The sequence below is a fragment of the Panthera tigris genome, chromosome A1 (assembly GCF_018350195.1).
Source record: "Panthera tigris isolate Pti1 chromosome A1, P.tigris_Pti1_mat1.1, whole genome shotgun sequence".
In the NCBI taxonomy this organism is placed as follows: Eukaryota; Metazoa; Chordata; class Mammalia; order Carnivora; family Felidae; genus Panthera; species Panthera tigris.
This window is the reverse complement of record NC_056660.1, coordinates 234,174,254-234,199,827: the sequence shown is the minus strand read 5'-3', so window position 1 is coordinate 234,199,827 and position 25,574 is coordinate 234,174,254. Positions and strand designations below refer to the sequence as shown.

The 25,574-nt window shown below is 53.8% G+C and overlaps 1 protein-coding gene across 2 annotated transcripts in view; it reads left to right on the top strand.

The window, feature by feature from the left end:
- The window catches only part of ICE1 (interactor of little elongation complex ELL subunit 1), a 56,122-nt gene extending 33,378 nt beyond the window's left edge, over positions 1-22,744 (top strand). The window contains exons 13-19 of one of the 2 annotated variants that reach the window (XM_042997861.1): positions 1,288-6,054; positions 7,203-7,371; positions 9,969-10,129; positions 13,051-13,241; positions 15,503-15,609; positions 21,346-21,444; positions 22,469-22,744. In XM_042997861.1, coding sequence (XP_042853795.1) covers positions 1,288-6,054; positions 7,203-7,371; positions 9,969-10,129; positions 13,051-13,241; positions 15,503-15,609; positions 21,346-21,444; positions 22,469-22,650 — 5,676 coding nt within the window. In that variant the 3' untranslated portion in view covers positions 22,651-22,744. Of the gene's footprint in view, positions 1-1,287; positions 6,055-7,202; positions 7,372-9,968; positions 10,130-13,050; positions 13,242-15,502; positions 15,610-16,269; positions 17,094-21,345; positions 21,445-22,468 lie in introns of those variants that run through there. The other variant, XM_042997865.1, reaches the window with a different exon arrangement.
- Positions 22,745-25,574: the final 2,830 nt, after the last annotated feature.

The following is a 25,574-nucleotide window of genomic DNA, read 5'->3' as shown; positions in this document are numbered from 1 at the left end:
TGACCGACTCAGCCGTTGCCGGCCTTCTCCACAGGTCATATCCCTGCAGCGGCACTGGGGTTCAAGGTGGGGTGGCTTGAGAAATGGTAGGAGGTGAACGAGCGGCCTCTGGCGAGGTTTTCCACGTGGTGGAAAGGGAGGCTCAGGAGTCAGCGATGCTGGAAAGGAGAGGAAGGAAGAAACCCTGCGTGGGTGGGAAGGCGCGGTGTCAGGTGCGGATAGAGGTGTGCGTGGGTTTCCAGGCGACACGTGCGTTGCGACGTTAGGCCCACGGGCGTGGGGCCCGGGAGGAGGCTGCGGCGGGCCCAGACGTCGGGGCTCCCCAGCCTCGGGGTGTCACAGAAGCCGTGGGACTGGGAGGTTGTTCGGTGTGGGTGGGTAGCAGCAGAGGCTGGGGTCCCAGGAGCGCATCTGCCTGTAGGTGACCACATCGAAGAGGAGAGGAGGTTGAGGACGAGTGGCAGGACAGGAAGAGAACCAGATAAAAGTGCCTAAGATTTCGGGGGAGGAAAGGATTGGCTTGGTGGGGCAAGCGTACGTCCGTGCTGTTCTTCGCCGGTCCGTAGTCTCCCTTGTGGAATGAGTTCCCGCGGTTGAGGAGGTAGCTCTCCCGGAGGTGCTGTGTGATGGGGGCCGGTTCACCCGGGCCGCGGGGCTGCCCAGGGGTGGTGGAGGGCTTCTGGAACGGAGGCGGAGAGCGGGTTGTGTGGGAAGGAGCAGTGTTGTGTGCGCACCGTTGAAAGAGTGGAGCCCGTCCGCTTGTTAGTGGCACCCCGGGTGCAGCCTGGTGAGAGGGGCTGTTGGCACGAGAGGTCTACGTGGCATCACCAGAGCGGGGGCCAGGTGCACCGCCCACACTGGTGGCGCTGGGCCGGAGCTGGGCGCCTGGGCCAGAGTGACCCGGAGGCCGGGGACTAGAGGGCAGTGCGTCCCGAGTTGGACACCGTTGTGCCAGGAAACGGAGGGGAAGAGCTGGAGAGAGGGACTGTTCCGGCCTTAGGAGAACAGACCGCAGGCCACGTGGGGGGCTGTGAGTTGTGGGAGGAGCCGGCGGTGGGGGTGGGGCTCTGGGACAGGGTCAGGGTGGAGGCGAGGCAGTGCTGTCTGTGTCCCGCTGCCACTCGCCCGTCGCCTGTGGGCTGCACACGAGGAGATGCTCCTTCTGCAGATGGGTGTTACGGGTTCTTCAGGAAGCAGGAGTGTGTTCTGTGATGCATGCAATTGGTAAGTTGTGTTCACTCGGTTCAGTTAGTCTTAACTAACGGGAACAACTCCTTCGTTTTTCAGGAAACCTACTTCGGAGAGTATACGGATTCCAGTGACGATGAGTCGTCCCAACCTAGAAATTCTGCCGCGTCTGTTTCAGAAGATGAGACGTCTGAATCGCATTACTTTGGCTCATCCAGGAGAAGTGATGGAAGGAGGGATACGCGGGAGGAAAAGCTCACATCGCATGAAGCCTCCAGAACTCTGACTGCACTGGAAGTAAACGGAGTGACAGCGGTTGGGTTTGGGACAGTCACAGCGGCCCTGAGAGAGCCTTCAGCCACACGCGCTTTAGCTCGCGAGCAACCCTGGGCAGTGTCCTCGGAAGCCACGAGTGACAGGGAAAGAGGCATTTTAGATGAGGCGCAGAGACCGAGAGAGGGTCGCGAGGTGGACAAGTCGGTGCAGACGGAGAACACGCTCGATGACACGGCAGGAAGCGTGTGTGGGGGGACGTCTGGCCGCCAGGTCCAGGATGGGGCGGCGGCCCCCTGGAGGGCTGACGTGCATCACCCTCCCCTCGGCAGCAGACCGTTCGGTGACCTCGTGGAATCTGAAGGAAAGAGCCTGCTGTCCGAAATGATAGGATCGCCCAAACCACAGTTTACCACGTGGACACTGACAAACGAAGTCCCTTTTGAATCGGATCATGTATCCATTTCTGACCACTTTCAGGGAATGTGTAGGGTATTGGGAAAAGACAGAGATGTTCGGAGGTTCATTTTAGGAGCCTCGCCTGAACCAGCAGACGACGCAGGTCACACAGTGGGCACCACGGGGCTCGGTGTTGACGCCAGGCTTTCTTCCTCTCCTACCTCGGGGGCATCATCCGTGTGCAGTGACTCCCAGCCTTCCTCTGATGCACACCCTCCTCCTGACTCCGCCCCCACCGAGCTGCAGCGCTCAGAACAGAAGCTACGAGCTGAGGCCTTCACCTTGCTGGACCTGCAGCCCGAGCCCCCAGAGTGTCCTGCCGGAGAGAACCATCTGGAAAACAGCTTGTATGCTTTGAGCCCCGAGTTGGGACCATCACATTTTAGTAACCTAAGTAGCAGTGAGGTCGAGGGCACAGACGTTGGGAAAGGCATGCCCAGAGTCTGTTCGCTTCCGCAGTCGGTGTTTGTAAACGCTGCGAAAGAGGCACAGTGTCGAAGTCAGGGTCCGAGAACTGAGCCCTCCCTGACCAGGGCGGATTCCATGCCGTTGGTGGAGTCTCAGTGCGGCTTGACCAAGAGTGGGTTTGGCTTCGGGAAAAGCCCTTCCTGGCACCAGAGTGACCTGTTAAGGAGAGGTAGCGAGGAAAGGCTGAGAGCTAAATCAGAACACGAACACAAGACTGACCGTCAGTTACAAAAGGCAGTGCCAGCCTTAGAAAACAGGGGACCCGCGTCCAGGCCTGAACTTGCCAGAGGAAATAACCCCGCGGGGCTCAGGGCCGCTCCGTCACTGTTGCCTAACCAAGTTTCGGTGATCACCAAGCAGGCCAGACCCGAAACGGCACACGGGGCTAGGTCAGAGCACTGGGGGCCGCAGAGGACTGAGCCTGCCTTCGTGACGGCGTCTGGAGCGGGACGTGGTGGAGAGAGAGAGGACCCGGCCTGGAATATGCCGGGGGCGGCTGCTACGGGGGGGACCTCGCCACAAGTTTCTGCCTCAAGGAGAAAATTAGATTTCAGTTTTCCCAGCGGTTCTTTACCTGTAGAAAATCCTCACTGTTCCACAGGTAGCAAACTGTCTTTCTCTTGTGAAAAGATCCCAGTCCCGAACCAGGATGTCCTGACGGGAGCCTCGGCACCGGAAGCAGTACAGGAGCAAGGTCTGCTCCTCCGTGCCCCGAATCTGGACTCGTCCGGGCTGCCTGTGGATGGACGCCTTCCGGCCACGCCGGCACCCGTGTCGAGAAGCTTTCCTGGTGCAGGAGCACCGTGTGGGGGCTCGGGCAGATCTGGCGGGGGGGCCCTGGCCGTGCCCGAGGACCCTCCTGGCGGGCGGCAGAGCCTGAGGGGGTCTCTGGAGCTGCCGTCGCCGACCCCGGGCGACGCTTCTCCCGGAGACCCAGGCACCTCCGGGACGGCGCTCCCGTCGGCGGGTCTCGGAAAAGATGAAGAGACGCGCGGCGTCCCTCCGGGTGCCCTGGCCGCGGCCCCGTGTTGTTACACGGGCATCCGGGAGGCGGGAGGCGGCGACACGGAGGTGGAAGAGAGCGAGGCGCCCAGCTGCAGCGAGGGCGAGAGCGAGCCCGAGGCCGTGACGGGGGCCGCCCAGCACGGGGCCGCCAGCGCCTCCGGGGAAGGTGGGGGAGCCCTGGGGGCCGGCGCGGCCGAGAGCAAGCCCTCCGTGGAGGTGGGGTGTCTGACCTCGGCCCTGCAGGACTTCAACATCAGTACTCTCTCGGAGATAGACGGACTTTCTACGTCCGAGGTCGTCATGTTTCTCGAAAGTTGTCAGTTGAGAGATTATAGTTCCGGGGACTCTGTTTCAGAATGTTCTAGCAAAGGAACCCTGAGTAAGGACATGAACAAAGAGTTAAAGCCAGGTGAGCCATCAGGAGAAAAGTACAGGAAGCAGCTGTGTGAAGAAGAAGAAGCGCTCGAAACCCCGGAAGAGTGGCTCGAGTCCGAGGAGGAGGACGGGCCCCTGCGGGGCACGCGGCGGCTCTCTCGGCGCTCTCTGGAAACGCTGTCAGAGGTCCTCACCAAGATCGGACAGGAGCTTCAGGCCAGCTGCGAGGGCCCCGCCGGAGAGGATGCTGCCGATTTCGTGCTCTTCAACGTGCACGACGCCGTGACCGCCGGGCCCGTCCGAGAGCACGGCCCACCTCAGGAAGCGGGGGACCCCTCGCCACTGCCCACGGGTACGCCCCCTCCAGCAGCCGGCCTGGCCGGCGAGGGCGGCTCTCCCGGCGGCGGTCCCGCGGGGAACGGAAGCGCCCCCGGAGGACCCGAGGCTGCTTCCCACGTCACCAGCCCGAACTGTGGTGGGGAGGAGGGCCTGTCAGAAGCGGCGGAGCCCTCAGCCCTGCACGCCGACTCGGGAGCGGGGCAGACGGCGGAACGCGGTGCCGAAGGGGAGGCAGAAACGACATTCCAGTGCCAGATCTCTACGGTGACCTCCGAGGTCATCAATGTGCTGATCAACAAGGATCAGAATCTAGTCATTGAAAAGGGGGACCACTGGACCATCATCAACGGGGTGGCTCTCATGCCAAACGTGGACCAGGTTATACTGTGCGACACTCCGGAGGACATCGCTGTCTCCCCGGAGCCGGGAGGCCCGGGAGCCGGTTTCATCTCCGTCACTGCTGTGGACAAGTCTCCAGAGACCGGTCACCCTGGCCTTGCGTTTCCGGAGCCCCAGGGCGGCAGCCTCCCGGGTGCCCAGGAAGAAATCTCCAGCAGTAGTCAGAGCACCAACTTCGATAAAAGTCGCTTGCGCAACAGGCCGGTCAAACCTAGTGTGAGGCTTAGCTCCGAAATCTACGACCAGAACTTCGAGTCTCAGGTGGTTGCGTCCGATCACACGTATTTTAACTCAAAACTAGAGCCGTTTGGCAAGAATAAGAATCGATCCAAGGTGACCAACAAAGATCAGTCAAACAAGCCAGCAAAGACCTCAGCGGCAAGCAGAGTTGAAGCTAATCAGAGTGAAGGCTCCCAGTCATTTTTAGGGGAAAGAGAGAACGCAAAAACCCAGAGAAATCAAACTCAGACCATCCTAGCCAATGCGGACACGTCAACCCCCACGGACTGTTCTGACACCCTGAGTAAAATACGGCAGGAGGTGGGGCCCCCTCTGCCACCCTTGCTTGCTCCTTTGGTTGCCACCCCTCCCCGGACTTCCCGGCCGGTGTCTCCTCTGATAGCCACTTCCACTCCTTCCTCCCCCGCCTCTCCCATCGGCCCCATTTCTCCCTTGTGTGAAATCCCGGTGCCTCCTGCGATGTCTCCTTTGCCGGAAGAGCCCGGATGCCCCTCGCCCCCGCGCACGTCCCCGTCCCCATCCACCGCAGCAGCCGGCGAGAGGATCCTGTCGTCTCCCCTGCAGTTCTGTGCTGCGACGCCAAAGCATGCCCTCCCTGTGCCGGGCCGCCTCCCCCCCTTTGCTTCCGCCCATGCGGCTGTGGCCGGACCCCAGGAGAATTCCGTCAAAATCCTTGACAGCATGTACCCGGAGTTGTCTGCCAGGGCCCGCACCCTCAACATCCTCAAAGGGAACATTCAGCTCGCCCGGGGCCCACCTGCTGACTGTAAGAACTTAGCAGGGCCCGTCGGCGCCATCACAGGATTCAAAGCAATCACGTCAACGTCAACCGCCTTTGTGAAAACGGGGGGCAGCTCTGGGAGTGACTGCAGTCAGGATAAGTCCAAAGATACGGGGACTCACCAGGACTCAGGTGGGAAAAGGACGTTGTCTGCATCTACGCTGAGGAGCGCTAAGAGACTGCGGCTGGACAGCGGGTCCCCAGAACCAGAACCCGGGAGCGCCGCTGCAGAAGGAGTCCACAGGACCGTCCGGAGGAGCCTCCCTCAGGCTGAAGGCGTGACGACAGAGGAGGAGAGAAGTGCTCTTCTGACCGTCAGCACAGCCTCACAGTTGCCTCCAAACCCGAAAGAAACTGTAGAGTCCCACGACAAAGCCATAGCTGACGCGCTGAAGAAGATTGCAGAGTCGTCTTTTGATCTCCTGCCTGTCATCCGGAGTCACGTGTATGTGGGAAATATCTCCAAAAAGCCCGTAATGAGAGATCAAGAGAAGGAAGTTGTTCACGAATTCAGCACGACCAAAAAGGTACGTGGAACTTTTCTGTACGAGCGTTAGGAACTGCATGTGCTCGGAGACAGGCTGTCTGCTCGCAGCCCGGTGGCAGATGGCCCTGAACAGGACTTTTATTCCAGAGATGGACAGTTACCCGTGTCCACATTGTGACCCATACTTGGTTTCTAGTCAGCATTTTATACACGTGGGATGTGATAAGGCAGTGGAGATTTGATCATTTGTATTTATCAAATACCTGATAATTTGGAAGGAAAAAAGTGTCTGTCAGGACCACCGTTGCACATTTTCCATCGATTCTGGCCTGTTGAAAGGCTCAAAATGATTTGTTTCAAAGCAGCAGTTTTGTCTCCTGTGGTGGAGCCTTTCTTTTCCATGAATTGCACCATATACACACCCGAGAGTGAGCGTCTTTCACAAAGATAGCGCGGGGTTTCCCGTCCCTCCCTTGATGTACGTCACGCACGAAGCCCGACCATGTGCTGGCTTCCAGATGGGGGGAACAGAAATGGGAGCATCGTGTAGACCGACAGGTGGTTTAGTGGGGCCTTCACAGGGCTGTGTCTTCTGAGTACCCGTGTCGACACCTTGTGCGGATTCCTTCCGGTGCCCCTGCCGTGTTGCCTACCCGCACCTCTTCGCAGTGGAGTGGTAGAAACACGCACGTAGTTTTCCTGGGTCGCGTACTTACAGAAAGCGCGAGAGCAGTGCGAGTGACTTCGGGAGGTTCGTTTGAAACGAACAAATGGATCAAATTATTTAACGCCCTTCTTCCAAAGCGAGACAAACGTTGCCCGGTGTTTTTAAGATCTAAAGGAGTTCAGAAAACAGGAACTGGAGTAGATCAGAGAGTTACTTCGGCGAAAAGCAAGGAAGTGGACTTTGGTGGGGAGGTGGCGGCTTCAGGGGCCCAGGCGTGCTCGGGCGCGGCCTGTGGCACCTGCAGGCAGCCCGCGGCCGCGGCCCCTGACCCCCGCGCCGCGTGGCTCACCGGGCCGAGCGAGGCGGGTTGTCCTCCGCAGTCACCGCTCTCCTCTGCTTGCTGCTCCGGGGCACGTTGTGTGGTCCCGACAGACAGACTTCATCTGTAAGTTGTAGCCGTTGTTTAGTAAGCAGACGAAATGTCGGCACACGTTGTGTTTTCTCTTTGTGTCTCGACCCAGCATCTAGCAGAGTGCTTGCTTCACTCCATCCTCTCAGAACTGAAGATTCAGAAGATCTCCCTGGAGCGCAGTTACATCCACGCCCTCTGCAGGGTGTACGTGGGCATATGCCGGCAACTGGGAGACTTGGAGCGAGCCCGCCTGTTTTGCTACAGCCTACTGAAGGAAGGTGCGTTCACACGGTGGTCGTTTTGTGTTGACATCTGTGTACTTTCCCCGCGACACTGGGTCTGTACTTGCAGCCGAGGGATCGCTGTGTATCTTTGCAAATACGCAGGACGTTGGTGCGTTTCCCCGAGGCCGTGAAGAGCCTTGGCCGGGTGAAGCCGTGCCTCGTTGCCCGGGGGGCAGTTTCCGTGGCTGACCTGCTCGTAGCAGCAGCTGCGTTCCCGCTTGTGCATAGAGTGTCGTCACGACGTGTGTCTGTCTGTTCCTAGTGTAGCCACTCCAGAGTCAGGTGTGGGCCACACGAGACGGGAGGATGGTTTTGTAAGGTGGGTGTCAAAGCGTGCTGCCGTGCCGCTGGCTGGAAGAGGCGGCGTCTGAAACGGAGCCGTAAAGCCCACAAGACGAGGACCAGAGACGTGGAACCCTAGGAGGGCTCCCCTGGGCCCCGTCGCCCCTCCGCTCCCTCCGTCCCCACGGACGGGTCGGCACAGAAGCCCCCTTCCTGATCACACGTCATCGGTGGCAATGTTTGTGAACGGTGACACGGCGCATAAATGTGATTTGACTGCAGCCCAGAAAGTCTGACCTGGATCGTGAAGATTTTTAACCTTTAATCTTTTAATCTTCCGGGGGGGGGGTTGGGGGGGTGTGTGCATCGGGTGACGGGACATGTCCGCCGCCTGCGGGGCTGCGAGTGAGACTGCTGTGTGTCGCCCTCTCCCTCGCCTTGTTTACTCTCTCAGGCCCTGCTTTCCTCAGCAGTGGTAACGGGGTGCGTGCCAGGCCTCGGGCTTGGGTGGTGGCCACAGCCCGACCCAGATGCGCACAAGCCAACGTGACCCCGGCTCGCGCAGGGCATCGTCAGTGGTGGGCAGGAGAGAGGCGAGCTGCGTGCCCTCTGCTGAGCCCCCTCCGGGGTTCAGCCCGCTCCCCTCAGGCTCGTGGGCACAGGTTCCTCCCCTGGGAAGCTTTCCCTTTAGCTTTCTCGGGGCTCACGTGGTACCTCCCACACGGACTCCTGCGGTCTTTCTCCTGGCGTTTTCTGCATGGCCCTCACCCCCGCTTCCATCGTGTCTGAATCTGTTTGTCTTTCTCCTCCACTAGATTGCATGCTCCGTAAAGGAGGAACTTCGTCTTGTCCCCATTTATTCCGACCCCAGAGCAATGCGCTGTCCACAGTCACGGAGTATCTGTTGAATGAGTGGACGAATAGTGCTGTGGAGGGAGGAGTTGTGAGTGTCCGTGGGGTCAGCGAAGCTCTCCTTGTCAGAGTGACCTTTGAGCTTGAGGTGGCAAGATGCCAGGCAGTGTATCCAAGAAAAGCGAGGGAGAGAACGCCAGGCAGAGGAAGCGGCATGTGCAGAGGTCCTGGGGCAGGACCCAAGATTTCAGGAAGAACACATCAAGAGAGTGCAGGGAGTTCATGCTTTGGTCGTCTGCTCTTTCAACACGTTGCAGCGTTAGGTGAGATACAACAGGAAACGGGAGAGATGCGCTTCCTGCCAAACAGGGTAAAAGTCTGTTGGCTGGCTCAGCCGCGTCGCAAAACACTGGCAGTTTCTTATAGAATTCAAATACTCACTTACCAAATGACCCAGGAATCCCACTCGTAGGTCCTTCCCTAACAGAAGTAGAGACCTACGCTCACTGGACCGGCCCGCGGTTGTTCGTAGCGTCTCCATCTGCAGGGGCCTGTGGCTGGAAGCCCACATCCCTCAGCAGGTGAAGGAACGAGTGTGCTATATCAAGCAGTTGACCACTGTTTGGCCACGCAAAGCGAGGGACCACTGATGTGCGTGGCAACACGGGTGAACCGCAGAAACATTCTGTGGAGTCAGGGAGCCGGACGGAAAGGAGTGCGTGCCGTCCGAACCCGTTCGTACGTATTTGAGAAAAAGCAACTCATTGAAAGTGGCAGTAAGCGGATCAGAGTTGTCTGTGTCTGGGACTAAGTGACGCACTGGAAAGGGTCAGACCATGGGAATTTGGGGTGACGGAAATGTTCTTAAATTGATTGCGGTGGGGGCCACACAGATCCATTCATTCACCAAACCGTCTGCTTGAAAAGGGTGCATTTTGTTGTGTGTGAGCTGTACGTGGCTTAGGTTGATTAAACAAAGCCAGACGTGGGCAAGAGCATTCACGATAGAAGATCGTCCTCCGCAGTGTATAAAAACATCTCTCCAAGTCGAAAGCCTTTTATAAAAGTGTTGTACCGATGAGTTCTGTCTTACAGATGCATAAAAACTGGCCTGAAATGACACTTAAGAAACGGGAAGGTTCTAGGGTTGGAGAATCTGGAGAGAGCGGTTTGCCTTGGCTTCGTGTTTTGGATTCCGTGGCTCTTTTCATGGTTCAGTGGTGTATCTGAGCTGTCATGGTTCAGATGTAATTAAGGAAGGTTTACCAGAGCGAAGGGTTTGCGGGAGAAGGAAGCAGATTTTGAAATAACTGCGGCCGGGGCCTCTTCGGGCTCCCTCCCTTCACTGTACGGAGGCCTTGCGAGGCACAAGCACAGTTATTAAAATTTGTTCTTAGCTTGTAATTTATTCACTTGATCAGATGTAAAGGTTTATTGTCTGTCTGTCTTTCTCATAGATTTTCCGGAATCAGAAAAATTGACTTTGTTCATTGCAAACATGTGGCATGATATATTTATTTCCCAGTCGGTGATTAATAAAGCAATGCAGCTGGTTGCCAGGCAGCGTGCGAAAGGAGAGGTTCGGAACTGTCTGAGAGCATTCCTCAACTGGGAAAAGGTGAGGCTGGCTTTTACTTATTCTCATAACCGTGCTCGTCTCGTAGATCTTACGTGAATGTACTCACTCGGGTCGTACTCGTTCACCAGCATTTCAGAGACATTCCTCTTTGTATGAGATCCTTTAAAATACCATTTTAGCCCAAGCTTATGCATTTAGTTCGGGAAATGTGCACGGGCCAGCTTGGGAAGAAGTGTAGACTTAACGTGTTGTGTTAATTTAACAAAAGTTTCTTCTGTCCACTGGTTTACGGCTGGTGAAGTCCACGTGTATGTGTGCAGGGCTCAGAGGGGCTGTCTGCAGTAGGCACTTGGAGAGGCAAAAAAAATGGTGAGGTGAAAAAGTTCAAGTCCTCGTTTTGAATTTTTTCAATCTGTACTCTCTTTTTCTTTTTGGTCGATGGGATTTCTCTTTATTTCAGTACTTTGTCCCTATGTGTTTATTTGGTATCTGAGTGCTAATATGGCATCTAGCTTGCATTCCTTTGTGTGTAGCTTCTATCGAATGAGAATCTCTGGATGTTGAATTGCCAGTGGGAAACTCGAAGAGATGTCGAATTCAGTGAGGGGTTGACTTTGGTTTGTTTTTAAATGACTGTGTATTAATATCCTCTTAATATTATCCTGGCCCATGCACGTAGTCGAATTTTATATGCCGTTTTGCTTTCCTTTTTGGTGCTTTTTGATATTAATATTCGTTAGACTTTTATTTTCTTATGGAAAGTACAGGAAAGGGCTACTGGTGGATACAAGTTAAGGAAATATTTAAAAGCAAGTCTGTTATCTGTTTGGCAACTTGTCTAGACAAAGCAGAGTGTAGTCCTGGGAGGCATCATCAGATTCCCATCAGTCACTGAGTCAGAAGGGCCCTTCCGTCTCCAGCCATTGACCGCGATGGCCACCATCACACCTCCACCCCCAGGTCCCCTGCGGGGCCACGTGCCCCTGCCTGGTCCCCCTGCTTGTGCACTGGAGCCTGCTCCTCTGGCCTGTTCGGGATGAAACCAGATACGGGTGATTTGATGATAAAAGACATTCTTTATGAAAAAAGCAGAATTTTAAGAAATGTGTTTGCCATATATCAAATAAAAATATCAAGTGCAAGGTATACAAAAACGAGTAATACTTGGGGGAAGAATGCCATTATAGTACAAGACTTGCAGATTTTCTCTCTCAGAGAGACAAAAAGCAGTAGACGCACTGGAATTCATTAATATGTAAAGTAAACTTGAATGAAGAATATTAATTTTTCTGTTTGCCTATAGCACATGTGCAGACCCATCATGAATTTGGTTACGTGAAAACCTTAATTCTTAAAAAGTGAAGATTCCCGGGGCACCTGGCTGGCTCCGTAGGTTAAGCATCTGACTTCGGCTCAGGTCATGATCTCGCGGTCTGTGAGTTCCAGCCTCGCGTCGGGCTCTGTGCTGCCAGCTCGGAGCCTGGAGCCTGCTTCCGATTCTGTGTCTCCTTCTCTGTGCCCTCCCCCGCTCATCTTGAAAGTTGGCATATATGATCCTGGACAATTGGGGAATAAGGAACTCAAAAGTAAAGTCAGTGTTTCGCAAATCATTGAAAAGGAAAACCCTTCATACCAAGGATCTCTAGTTTTGGGAAAACTTACACTCACTAACATAGTTTGAGTGTTTTCATTATTAAACTGATAAAGTGGCTGATAATTATTTTAAAAATTAAAAATATGAGAAGCAATCTGAAAAAAAAAAGAATATAGCTTAAAAGGTATGAAGCAGTGAACAAAAAGAAAACACATAGAAGAAAAACACATTGCCTTTAAAAAATAGTAACAAAACAGATAGCTCTCAGGTCGGACTAATGAAAAAAGAGAAAAGGGAAAATATTGAAGATTTCAAAACGAGAAAGAAAATAGAACTACGGTCGTAGGATAAAGAGTGTGAGAAGACCACTAGCCACAACTATGGCGGCAGATTTGGAAGCCAAGGACGGTTTCTAACAAAGTAAACAGTATCAGATTTGGTTTTGGGGCAGAACACTTGAAGAGACAGTGTTGTCAGCTAACGTTTATAGAAGAGCTGGAAAAGTTGATGTAAAACATAAAAAGCATGTATAGGCTCCACCTGAATTTTGCTTCACCTTATAAAGAACTAAGTTATTCTAGTCTTTTGCAAGTATAAGAAAAGATTGAAAGCTTCCTATTTACCGTTGATAACAAAACCCAATAGAAAATAGGACGAGAAAGAAAAAGTTGTAAGTCCACTGTTAGGTATTTATCCAAGAAGTCGAATTAACGTCCACACGAAGACATGTGTGTTCACAGCAGCATTCTCACGCATCACCTGAGGCCGGAATAGCCCAGAAGCCTGTCAGTAGGTGAGTGGATAAGCACACTGGTCCGTCATGTAATGGAGAACTGTTCAGCAGCAAGGAGCGTTCAGACCGCCAATAGGTACAAGGACGTGGGTAAATATCAACAGATGTGCGCAGGTGTGAATGAAGCCAGGTCAAGGAGTCCAGTACTGGGTGACTAAATTTTATCAGTTTCTGTAACAAGACTGATATCTAGAGTCAAGAAGATGTTAGAACTTAAAGGACTTTTTTGAAGTTAAAAAAAAATTTTTATTATAACTTTTTAATTGTTTGCTTTGAGGTAATGACAATTTGCATTTCTATCTGGATTGCAGCTGCTCTGTTTTCTACCTAACTGGATTCTGCATCCCGCCTGGAGCTTTTTTTGTGGCCTACCCACCACTGGTTTATAATCAGCTTAGGACAAGTATTATGACTAAGATAAACGTAGTTCCTTATTCAAATACAGCTTTCAAAAGGTGTCTTAAAATTAAATGATTATTCATGGGATGCTTGTTACACTCAAGATTACAAATGAAAGGTGCTGTATTTGAAAGTCTAAATTGTATTTTGTTTTTTTCTTTTTTCGTTTGCTAGAATGCTCCTGTGGATGTGGGTTTCATGGTTTCTAAGCTGCTTTTGACCATACAGCTGTGTCCAAAAACAGAATTCCAGTCCAGTGAAAAATTTGGTGAGGATTTGAGTGATAACACTTGGGAGTACATATTTGCCATTGACCTGCTGTGCTGCCACCAGAAATGGATTTGGACACATGATAACATTATAAGGTACGGCCGTTTCACTGACTCAGAGCTGGGGTGTTGGATTGGAAGGTAGTCTGTTGAATGGTTGCTGAATTTGGTTGGAGCAGATTTTGCTGTTGAAGGCAGCGGAAACATGTACAAATGACATCTTGATTTGGGTAAGAGTTGGCAAAACTACCCTTGAAGGACTCGTATTATCGTCACATCTCTGCTTTGTTTTTTTGTGGTGCCTGTGACTTCTTCCCGTAGATTGTTTTATTACCACCTCTGTCCCAAGGGGAAAGGAGTCTCCTGGAGGAGGGGTGTGGGCTCACTGGCACAAGCCGGCATGCAGAGCAGTGTCCACTGAGGGAAGTGCTCAGCCAGTAGCGTAGGATGAAGTGTGACGATGGCATCTTAACTTTCAAATACTTGGGAAAACCCACGCGAACAGGCAGAGTGAGAGCCCAGATTAGTGGCTCTCCTCACCTGGCCTTTCAGGAGAGAACGGAGTCCCAGGCGTCTGTTTTATGTAACGAATCTGCCTTTCTCTGGGCCTGGAGAATTCTGGCACTGGCAGCGTGCCATCTTTGGGAGACCGGGAGGTGGGGGAAAGGAGAAAATAGCTGCTCAAACAGTTCTTATTAGATCGTAATTGTCTGGGGACCTGACTTAGAAAGGCTAAGGGTTTGGGGGGGTCTTTTGATTTTATTTAATTAATTAATTTATCTATTTGAGGTGATTTATTTTTGAGAGAGAGAGTGTGTGTGTGTGTGTGCGTGTGTGCGTGTGCGTGCATAGGGGGGTCGTGTGGGGGCGGGGAGGGCCCGAGGGAGGGGGAGAACCCCAAGCAGACTCTGCCCTGTCAGTGCAGAGCCCAATGCAGGGCTTGTTCCCACGAACCGTGAGATCATGACCCGAGCCAAAATCAAGAATTGGACACTTCAACCAACTGAGCCACCCAGGCGCCCCAGAAAGGCTGGTTTAAAGGAGTTTATGACACGAAAAAGGATTCACAAAGGATTGATAGTCCGTATCCTGGAGATACTTGAATGTATTCTGTGGGAAAGTGTACTCTCCTTTTTTTCTCCTTAACACTAGGGAAAGATTATACTCGTAAATGTGAAACAGTAGGAAATTGAACGATGGTACTTCTGTATAACGAGGTACGGCTGTATTAAAATACACAGCTACAAGCGGATGCTCGGGTAGTGACATGACGGCATCTCACAGTCCTTTGCTGACAAGTAAGGAAGTGACAGCCGTCTGCCCAGTGCTGTCAGGAAAGGCACGCGGACCTCCTGTGGGCCTCATCCCCTGGCTCTTGGTGGGAGCCCAGTGGGCAGGGTGACCGATGAGACCACTGGAAGTGATTCTCACCAGAGGTCCTTTGGCCAGTGCCCCCTGCTGGGCGTGAGGACAGGGTGTGGAAGGCCGGGATCTCTGCCTGAGCAGCTCCAGTCCCGGAGCCCTAAGCGCTGTGGTCCCCCTCCCCAGGTTTTTACGTACGTGCACGTGGAGAAGCATGTGGAAAGAAAAATCCAGAATTAGTGGAGTAACATTCTCTGCAAATGTGCTATTTGGGGCACTTTTAAGTTACATTATTCTCCTGTGTGTTGTCACTCAGCTTTTCGAATACTACAAATGCTATGTAAGAAGGAAATCGGGTTTTGGAAGGAGAGAAAGCAAAGAGGATTGGCAGTGTTTCAGTCAGTAGAAAGTTTCGAAAACGTGGTTTTCTTGAGCTCTGTGCTCCTCCGAGGACATGCTAGGCTTCTAGGACACAGAGGCCACGCGCACGTCTGGAGGGTCCCAGTGAAAATCCGGACCCCCACCGCCGCCAGTTCTGGGACCTGGAGACCTCGTTCAGCTTCTCCACTCAAAGCCTTGTGAAAAGGGCGGAAACAGAATCAAGATGCAAACATAGCTATTTGTAGCCTCTTTGAAGCCAGTGTGGGCAGAGGCGCCCCGAATAGTTGGAGAGTGTGTGAGCCTCCCGTCACTGTTCTCATTTTAACCTAAAAAGTTACATCTTCAGAAATCCCTCTTCTCGGGCGCCTGGCTGGCTCACTTGGTAGAGTGTGTGCCTCATGATCTCAGGGTTGTGAGTTCGAGCCCCACGTTGGGCATGGAGCCTGTTTTTATAAATAAACAAATGAAATTTTTTTTAAGAAGTCCCTTTTCTTGACTGATTGTCTGTCTTTTATGGGCCAGTTTCAAGTTGTTGATATCTGAGCGGTGACACACATACGTTCTTTTCCTGCACATGTACATAAACACGCACGTGTGCTGTTACTGTTTTGTAGTAAAGAGCTGTGGCCCGTCATGGATAAGTGGATAAAATACCGAAAAGGACATGCAAACATTGCATATACTCCCGACATTATTATAGCATCAATTCTGAGGCTGATTGGTGAGTTGTCTGTTTTATTAAGCCTTTTCTTGTTATTGATTGTATCTTGGTAGGGGAATAAAGGTGTAATAATATACGTTGGGGGAAACTTGACCATAACGAGTGACTTTATTACCATCACAGGAGATATTTTCTCACTTACTCTCCTTACTCCTACTCTTACAAATTCTTGTTTTATCCCACTCTGCCAGAGATGAAGTTTTTGTGCCAGTATATTTTGTGTATGATTGAACGTGTGCTTCTCAGTTCGTACTGTTTGTAGCCGCACAGGCACACACTGCCCTATGCCAGCCGGGGCACAGAGTTGCTCTAAAGGACACTCTGGTCTCATTTGGTTCCTGAAAGTCGGCTGCCTCCCCGCCAGGCACCCGGGTTCTTTCCTGTTTGCCTCGGCAGGGTCACGTCCTGTGGTGCCGTGACTGGGAACCAACTTTGTTTTCCTCCAAGCTGATATGTAGGAATGAAAATCGTTGTTTAAACGTATTTTAAATGAGGCCTCTCAGATAAGGAGGACCTCAGTGGCTTTTTGGTTCTGCTCCTCCCTGTCTCCCACAGATTTTTATTTCTTAGTGTTAGTCATTTTTTCCTCTTTGCCTCATCTCTGATGAGGTGCTCTCTAAGCCCTGCGGGATTTACGTGATGACATCTGTTACCTTTCAGAAGGCTCTCCTTACTCGGAACTGACTTCTCTGTCTGCAGCATGTAGCATTGCCCCCCAACACACAACAAACAAGGTTCGTCTGATAACCTGCATTGTAGCCCCTCAGATCCTTGAAGGTACTTCCTGCGACTTTCAAGTATCTCTAGGGTTGAATTATTTAGAACTTCAAGACAGTACCGCTCAAAAGAAGGTTTGAGAGTATTATTTACTTTGTCTAAGTAAGTCTTCTACTTAGAGCTGTCTGTGGCTGCTTTTGTTACCGTCTCGGCAAGAAGGATTCCTGCTCTGTATCTGCTTCACATGCAAACCTAAGAACCTTGCGCTAAGTAAATGTGTAAAATGGTTCAAGACGGCAACCTGCTTTCAAGGAAGACTCTAATTTCACTGGAAAGGACAGAAAATACACTTGGAGTGAAGCGTGCGAGCCCGGAGTGATTGCCCGCGACCGTGGAGGAAGGGAGCCACCTGCAGAGATGAATAAGGCGTGGGTGGTGGAGGGGGCGAGCGGCTCCGTGGGCGCTGCCGCCACACGGGCCCTGCAGAGCCCCTCCCTGCAGGCCCCCGGGACAGTCCGCGGCAGCAGGAAGCAGGAAGGACACGAGGGCCAGGGGACGGCAGACGGGCCGCGTGTGTGTCTGCACATTCTCCTTTCGGTAGCGTCTTCTCTTACAGATGTTCATAGTTTGAACTGATTTATTTTAAACCGAGAAACCTTCTTGAAGAAAAAATTAGGAAAAGATGTTAAGTCTATAAATACATATATCAACCTCCATAAAGTATCTTTGGATTTTGAAACGAACACGAAACTTTTTGAAGTCACGCTTACAAAATACTGTGTGATTTTTGCCACTGTTGTTGCAGGAGGTTGTCCATTTACACACTTGTGGTTGTGACGGGAGAGGAAGCGGGCGTGGGAGAGCGGAGGGCTGCGCTTCTGGTGGCTTCCGTGCGGTCCCCGTGCACCTGTGGTGGAGGGTCGGCCCCACACGTGCTTCGCCCCCGAGGCTGGCTCTCCGGAGTCCGTGCCTTCCACCTTTGGCCGGGCGTCCAGATTCCCTGAGAAGCTTCTTAAAGAATATGTGTACACTTACATAATTCAGCCATATGTAATGAAGTTACATAAGCTAGGAGTAAACGATGACGCGTACTTAACAGCGTTACGGGAGGAGATGGTAATATATAAACACATGAGTGTGATTCAGAGGGTGGATAGCTGGGATGTGCTAAGGGTGAAAACAAGCGCAGGGTCGGGCCTGGAGGATTCTCCTTGGGTCTGCAGACACCCGGCGTAGCCGCCGCGGCGTCCCTGCCCGAGGCGGGTGTGGGGAGGGCCGGCGGGCAGAGGCCGGTGCCAGAGAGGGCGGCTCAGCTTGGCCAGCTCTGGCCGTCTGTGGGCGCTGAAGCCGTGGCGCTGGGCGATGGGGGCGGGGGGTGGGGACAGAGACGGGTGAGGCCTGTTCTCTAGAGCTGCAGAGCTCTGAGAAGTTGTGTCCCGGCCGGATGTGCACGGACCCCCTGCACGGCTGTCCCATTTGGAGTCTGAGCCGTTTCCGAGAGGAAACTCCATTAGAGAACCTTCCTGCGGTTTCTGAAGCTGACGCTATAAAATTCGGCACACAACCTGGTGAGCCGTGATTTTCCTAATAGTGACACACTCATCATTCAAAGAATAGAGGAGTCGTCTTTATTTTTATTTCCAAACTGGCAAAATCCCAAATGAATTTTCACTCCATGGGAAACCCACGACGCTTTCTGTCAGAACAGCCCGGGGTCACCTAACGTTGGATGGGGGGATGAACAGTGCTGTCCGCAGGTGGTCGTACATGATTAGTAAGTGGGGTTTCTTCTGACGTGCTCGAGTGATAGCGTATTAGAGCCTTTTGGGGAGTGTTTGGGTTGTTCTAGATCAAGGGGGATGTGGAGAAGTGGTAGAACCTGCTTCAGTCTGCTCATTTCAGGGCAGTGGTGAGGCTAGGGAAGGTCAAGCCCTCGTCTGAGGTCTTGCTGAAGGTGGCCGAGCGGAGACAGAAGTCTGTCTGCTGCTGGACTCGGTCGAGTGCAAAGCCGTGTAGCGCCACCTTTGCCCCTAAGAGCTGAGGAACCCTCCGGGGCCCACCTGGTATTTAGCCTAGAAGCCAGGGGAGCACTGCCCACATCAGGCGTTTGCAGGCCAGGCTGAAGTAGCCTCTGCTTGTCCATTTCCACCCAGCCTTTTGCCAGGCCTTTCTTTCACCCTTTCTTTGACGTCGCCTCAACTCCTGTTTTCCGTGGCCTGCCTGCACCTGCAGACTTGAGGGAACCCTGGGGGCTACTCGGTCACCTTCCCCGCAGGCCCCCAGCTGCCTCCCTTATGCTTCCCTGAGTGCTGGGGGTTGTTACCTTTGACAGCGAGGTGAACTCCGTGTTTCTTACCTGTGTTTTCACGGGGCCGAATCCCCTGGACTCAGGTTCCTTCTGGGGGGACCGTTTCTCCCGTCTGTAGGGCAGATTTGTCTCTCATCTTTGTTCTCGTGCATTAAGGTCTTTCCCCCAAGCCACCTACCTCCGACTCATGATTACTGATCATTTGATCCTTGAAAGTTCCATTAATTTAAAGAGCTTATAAAATCCAGTTCAGTAAGCACTTTTAATTTAAAGAAAAGGGGCCATTATATTATCTGGGAAGACATGCGCATCCTGGGCTGAGCGAGCCCGTGTCTGTGTTTGGCACACGCCCTTCCCCTGCTCAGCTGTCGCGTGTATGTTGAGCACCCCTAGTAGATTGTCTCAGAGGACAGATGGGGGCAGACAGCAGTTTGATCTAATTGGAAGCAGATAACTGAGTGATCACTGATTGAAATTCCTCATCTCTAAAGTACATTACTTTTCAACCTCGGTGAGAGATTTCCCGGGAATTATCCAGATGTCTATAGTTTCATCCTGGATTCGAAATTTTCCAGGCATCCATCCATCAGTAGGAATTTATCGAGCTGTCTGTGACAGCATTTGGGCTGCACGCAGCCAGTACTGAGTTGGTTCCTGTAGGAAATGCTAAGTGATGAAGGTTCCTTCAGTGTCCTAGGTCTCGGTTTCTCCGTGTTCAAAATGGCAGCGAAGCTGGTGGCCTGGGTTCGTACATAGATACAGCGGAGGGTGTGTGTAGAGTTGAGAAAACGCTGACACAGAAGAGTGAGATTACAGGGCGATGTGCTAAAAACTCAGGAAAAGGACGTGGATAAAAGGGCACCCAAGTTCGTCCGGAATCCCCTTCCTGTGAGAGAGGAGGGGCGGAGACCACGAGGCCGCGCCTGGAGGGAGGGAACGGGGTTCCACCTCGAAGCAAGCCCACCTCCACGGACCGCGGAACACAGGAGGGATCCGGGTGGGCGGGGCTGGGCGCGTGGCATCATCATGCTTCCTCCGCCGTCAGCGGGATGTGCCCCCCCCCCCCCCCCCCCCCCCCCCCCCCGGTGAGGACCCCCAGGGCTTGTCACTGCAGGTCCTACTGACTGGGGGAGAGCTTCCCTTAGCACTTAAAGCCAGTGATGATAAACCGGTGTTAACATAAATGACATTCTCCGTGGAAAGTGGTTGCCAAACAAAACCGACCTCGAGGAGAAGGTTATCTTGGGGCAGATCCTCTTTTCTGCCAGGATCCGAGGGCCTGTCCGCGCTGCACCGGGCTCTTGCAGTGGGTTTTTTGGTTGAAGTGTGTAAAGAAAATCCAGCTTTGTACGGAGCTCCTGAGTGTTTTAATAGCCCTTTTAGATCATTGTGGATATGCTGGGACACCACGTAAAAATTCACAAGTGCCGACTCCCTAAACGGATGGAGTGGGGTCTGAACCGTCACCAGGGGGCCTTCCTGCCGCATCACCCGCTGGTCACGGGTCCTGAGGGCTCCAGGGCGACTTTATAAGGCGCGCTGCTCGCTCCCTCGGAAAATACTGATTTGCACAGATCTTCCAGCCGTCAACAACATCCAGAAAACAGACATTAATATCATCACTGATCTCATCAGAGAAGTCTTAAATTTCGAAGCTGTCAGGCGCAGGATGGCTGGTGGGTTTTTCCGAAATTCTAATTTGGCTTAAGAGCGCACATTTTATCAGTGACAGCAGTGATAAATTTCCTCGCTTTATTCGTTTTTGAGGACAGGTCTGTCTGGGTCCGAATAGCTGTAGGTTGTCAGTCATTCGGCAGAGAAATGTGGGCGTGTCTCGGAAGAGCACCGCCTCCCTCCGGGTTCAGGCAGCCCCCGCGGTGCGTTTCCCCGGCCCGAGCCTGGCCAGGCCCCCCGTGTGCCGTGTGCCCCCCACACCCACAGCAGCTTACGGGCTGCTGGCCGCGGCAAGACTAACTGCTGGTGCTTCGGAGGGGGCATCGTTCCGTGAAAGTAGCTGTTTTCACCGGGAGCTCCTGGTGGCAGCAGTGGCCCCCTTGCAGCCGCTGCCGTGACTGGTGCCGCGGACCCAGTCGTCCGATCTGCGCTGGTGTTGAGCCTGGGTCTTATCTCAGCATCGGGAAGGAGGCAGGTCGCCTCCTAGTCCGCGTTGTTCCGCTGTGAAAATCATTTGGACCCTGGGGACCGTGCAAACCACGCCCGCGCGCCCCCCCCCCCCCCCCCCCCCCCCCCCCGCCCCGGGCTGCGGCACGGCCAGGGCTGCGCCGCTCGGAAGGGTGCTGGTCCAGAACCTGGCTGCCGGCGTCGCGGCCTCGCCTGGGTCCTCCCGACCCAGCACAAGTCAGCCCTGTCGCGCGGAGCCTGCCAGACCACGCGCCCCGCTGAGCTCCCTCTCGGCTCCCTCGGCGGAGAAAGCCGCACGTGCGTGCCGCCCTCGTGTGACCGGAAGAAGGGACGGTTAGTCATCCTGGCCCCCGTTGCCCCCGCCCCCCAGCGGGACAAGGGGTGCTTTAGGCGTCCCGATGCTTTCCTGTTCCGCCCGCTCTCGGGTGGGGACAGGGAGACGTTTCGGCTTGAGGATCCTTCACCTTAATGTGCGGAACGGCAGAAGAGAGAAAACGTGAATTTTACATTCCCGGGAAGAGTTGTCATGTAACCAAAGACCGTTTACGTTTCGGTTTGTTTCCCCCCAGGTCGGTTGGGCCAGTTGGGCTTGAAGGAAGGGTTCCCGTCTGCTGTGAAAAGCATCAGCTCCGTCATCGGCATGTTTATTCAGCACGCCCAGGACGAAGGTAGGACCCGGGTCCGCTGAGATTGTTCTGAGTCCCTCGCGGCCCCGTTAAGCCTCTTGTGAGTTCCCACTGTGCGCCCTGCTCTGAGCACCTCTCGCTGCCGGGCGGCTGGGGGAGATGCGTGGTTTTCATGTTTTTAAATGTGTGTCTATTTTCGAGAGAAGGCATGCGCGTGAGGGGGAGGGGGGGCACAGAGAGCGGGAGAGAGACTCCCAGACAGGTTCCACGCACAGCCCAGAGCCCGCCACCGGGCTCGATCCCAAGATCCTGGGACCGTGACCTGAGCCGAAATCAAGAGTCAGACACACAACAGACTGAGTCACCCAGGCGCCACCACCCCCCCCCCCCACCGCCTTTTTAAAATGTTTATTTGAGGGGTGAGTGATTTTTAAAGCTATGTTTCAGAACTGACGTTTGAGCACATGTGGGTTTTATGTTGTGTTCTTTGAATTGTAGTTTTAACTGAAATTCAGCTAAATTAAATTTTCATTAAAGGACTTGTAAATAAACTTAAGCTCAATGAGAAAGAAGCCTAGCACACGTGGTCTGTGACCTCGCTGTAACCTACCTTCCTCTGCCTCTCTCAGGCACATGGGGGGGGGGGGGTGGCAGTGCGGCCCGGGGAGGGCTTTTCTTCTCCTCTCGTGTCTGTGTTCGTTTTCAGAGTAGCCCTTTTACAAGCACTTGCAGTGGCTGTGTAATGGAATCATTTACCTGAGGGGTGCTCCGGGATCCACCTTCCATCGCGACATAAATGTGGAGCGTGATCCTTCCGGAGCCTCCTGCCCGGACACCCCGGCCGTGCCCTGGGTGCCGGCCTGCACACGGCTCTCTTGCCGTTGTGTTTCTTGCCACGTGTGGATGGGTCTTCATTAATTTTTTCACTGTGGGTTTCTTCTCTGATACTTTCCACTGCTGGCAGAAAGTGTCCTGGGTTTGAAGAGTGTTTCCGCAGATTACGGCATTCAGATTCTGAATAACAGGCATTTTCTCGCGTAGCGACTGATAGGAAAATTCTTTGCAGATATACCGTGGGGCATACAGCTAGCAGCTGTGTACGCGCTTTGCGATCTGAGTCCCAGCAACCCAGCGGAGATCTCCCGCATCCTGGAAGCCTGGCGCAGAGAGACCTCTCACAGCGTTCCCTCCGCGGTGCTCAGCTGCCTGGAGGAAGTCAGCTGCCTGTGTGCCGAGGAGGTGGGCTAAGAAGCCGTGCGCCCCTGCGTCTAGAGAAGTGCCTTCGCGTGTCCGAGTCCGGACAGTTGAGTCAGCTCGCAGAGTCCCGACTGAGGCTTCGGAACGTCGTCGCAGAGGAGAGGATGTCCAGGCGCGCCCGTCACTGGCGAGGACACCGGAGCCAGCAGGGGCCGGGCCGCCCTCCCCCAAACCGCATACATTTCACTTAAGGCTGTTGTGATTCCATGACATGTGGGTTGTATTATTGTGTCTCGGTCAAACAACAAAAACTTGAACTTAGCCCTTTTTTGCTGCAGAAAGTGTCCTTTTAGTCGCTTTTTAAAATTGAGTGGCGTTTTATAATGAATTTAATATAAAAGCATTGATTTGGTTCCTGAGCTAATTTTGGACTTTGCGCCGGAATGGTTGACTAGGCAAAAATAAATCGGCCAAGAAGGAGCTAGAAGACTCTTCCGCGGTCTTAGCTGGCAACGGACTGTTCCATTGTTTCTCCAGGTGGGGGCGCCACGGGTGAGAGGGAACCCGGGGAGAGCCTTCGGCCCCGTCGTAGCGCGTCTTCTTCCTGTCTCTGCAGTTCCTTAAAACCCTGTCACTCTAGGAGGACCAGGAGCGCCTCCGAGCAAAGGTCACTTGCAGGGTCGTGTCCGCGAGGTGTATCTAAACGATTCAGAGGCCAGCGCGGGTGGGTCTCTGTGTGTGCCGTGTACATATGGACAGTGCTATAATGTGTTTCACATTTGATGATATTCCACTTTCGGAATTGTAGTATTTGTACATAGAAGATGGGTTTAATAACTCACCGTGGTTCCGATTTGTCTTATATTCATCATTTCTTAAAACTCTTGTATGTGTTTTTTATAATAAAAAATAAAAAGTAAGCCACGCGCGTGGTTGTTCTGATCCGCGAAGGGTGACCCTGGGTGTTATCACCACAGATGGAAAATTCTCCACTCTAACCAAAGGGAAGACGGCCGCTCCAAAACAGAAATACGCCACGTGCTGCTATCAAGCCGGTCGTGCGTGTTCTCCGAGATGCTCTTGGCGTCACTGGATCCCGCGTAATTACGTGCTGATGGCCCCTCTCTGTTTACTTACGAATATTGCTGCCCTTTAAAAAATCACATCCGACAACTCTTTTGTCACTCCTGCCTCGTGTTTTTAAAACAGTTATAACAAACATAATTGACGTTTATGAATAACTCTGCGCTGCCCTTTGGAAGCTTTTTGTTGGCGGGTTGTTCTTTCTACCAGTATTTACTGAGCGTGGGCTCCGTGCTGGGGCCTCCCTGGGAGGAGCTGGGGAGCGGACAGCCCGGGCTGTGTTCTCAAAGACCTGTGAGCTGCCGGGAGAGAAAAACCCGGCCCCCCAGTGAATCAGCCGTCTGAAATTGGAGCAGGTGCAGTGAGGTCAACGTGGAGGTTTGCGCCGGAACAGCAGGGGAGACTCTGTCTGCAGCGGTCCCTCTGAGGCCGTGGCCGGCAAGCTGGGAGCTGGGCGGAGGGAGCGAGCCTTGAAAGGAGACGAGCGACCCTCCCGGGCAGGCGGCTGGCTCTGAGAGGGAAGAACCCGCTGCGTGCAGGAAGGAGGCCGGTGTGGCCCGGACACGCTGTGGAAGGGAGCGCGTGCTGTTTGTTCAGTCAGTCACACAGGCAAGGGCCCGTCGCCGGCACCCGGGGGCCCCGGGCGCGTTCGTGCTTAGAGGGAGGTTTGACCGAGGTGTCCCACGAAGTCACCTTCCACTGTGGCAAATGATGGGAGGAGGGCAAGAGGGAAGCAGAGACCTGTCGGGAAGTCGGGGGAGAGCACGGGGCGGCAGTGCAGGGGGCGAAGGGTGGGATGGTTTCAAGTCCCCCTTGGAAGTAAGGTCACTGCTGAACTATGCATTGCGGGAGGGGCAGGTCGGAATCGGGATCCCCGGGTCACAGAGTCGGGCACCGGGACTGAGGACAGGTGCAGAGGCTGGTGGTTGGAATCACGGGTCCTAGGTGTGCGTCTGGGATGTGGGGACCACGAGACATGGCAGTGGAGGGGGCAGCCTTTACGGGCAGAAGTCTGGGGGTGGATGAGATCGGGCAGAAGTTGGGGAGTCGATGGTGTAGGGAGGCTGTTTGAAGCTGTGTGTGTGATCACGGGGAAGGAGAACCTGCCAGCTTCGGTACCTCCTGACATTTGAGGCTGTGTGGGCCGGGGACAGTGGGGTGGCCCCTTGGCGGCTGTCTCCTGGCCAAGGCTAAGAAGGCAGGGAGGCAGGCAGGTGGCCGTCTCTCTGTGCTGGAGCCGCGAGGTCAGGTGAGGTGATGCATTTTGCCCCCCGCAAGTGGCGGGGACTCCCTGATCCTTTCCCGAAGGAGAGGGCGTTAAGGGAGAGAGAAGAGTGGGTCCGCGGACAGGCTTGTGGGAGAATCTGCCTGGTAAATGGACTGGTCATAGGCTTCAGAACGGCTTTTGGACCTCGGTAGGTGTCATTGGTGGAGAATGCTGGCCTCCAGGCAGAACACCGTTGCAGGTTTTATCACTTAGGGGAAACGAATAAACAACAAAGGGAATGTGCAGTTGAACCTGGGGTTGGATGGGGCGTTAGGCTAGAGCGGGGTCCTGTGCGCCCAGGAACCACACAGGGTCTGGGCAGCCCAAGCCGGGCCCCACACAGTTTAGGATTACAGCCCGGGGCAGGCCAGGCCACGCACTCTGGGCTGGGCCCCCTAACGCTAAGGGCACAGGATGAGGAGCTGTCCCTGGGACAGTGGCGGTGAGCAGGGGCGGTGAGCCGTGTGGCCGTGATCGTCACTCACTGCCGAGCCCTGTCTGGAGGGACTGCTCAGGAAGTCCCCACTCTTCGTTCCGAAAATCAGCCCGCATGCGGCCCTTCAGGCTGCCATTTTCCACCCTGATGGCACTCGGTCACTGCTTGCTTCGTTTTTCAAGACGTGGT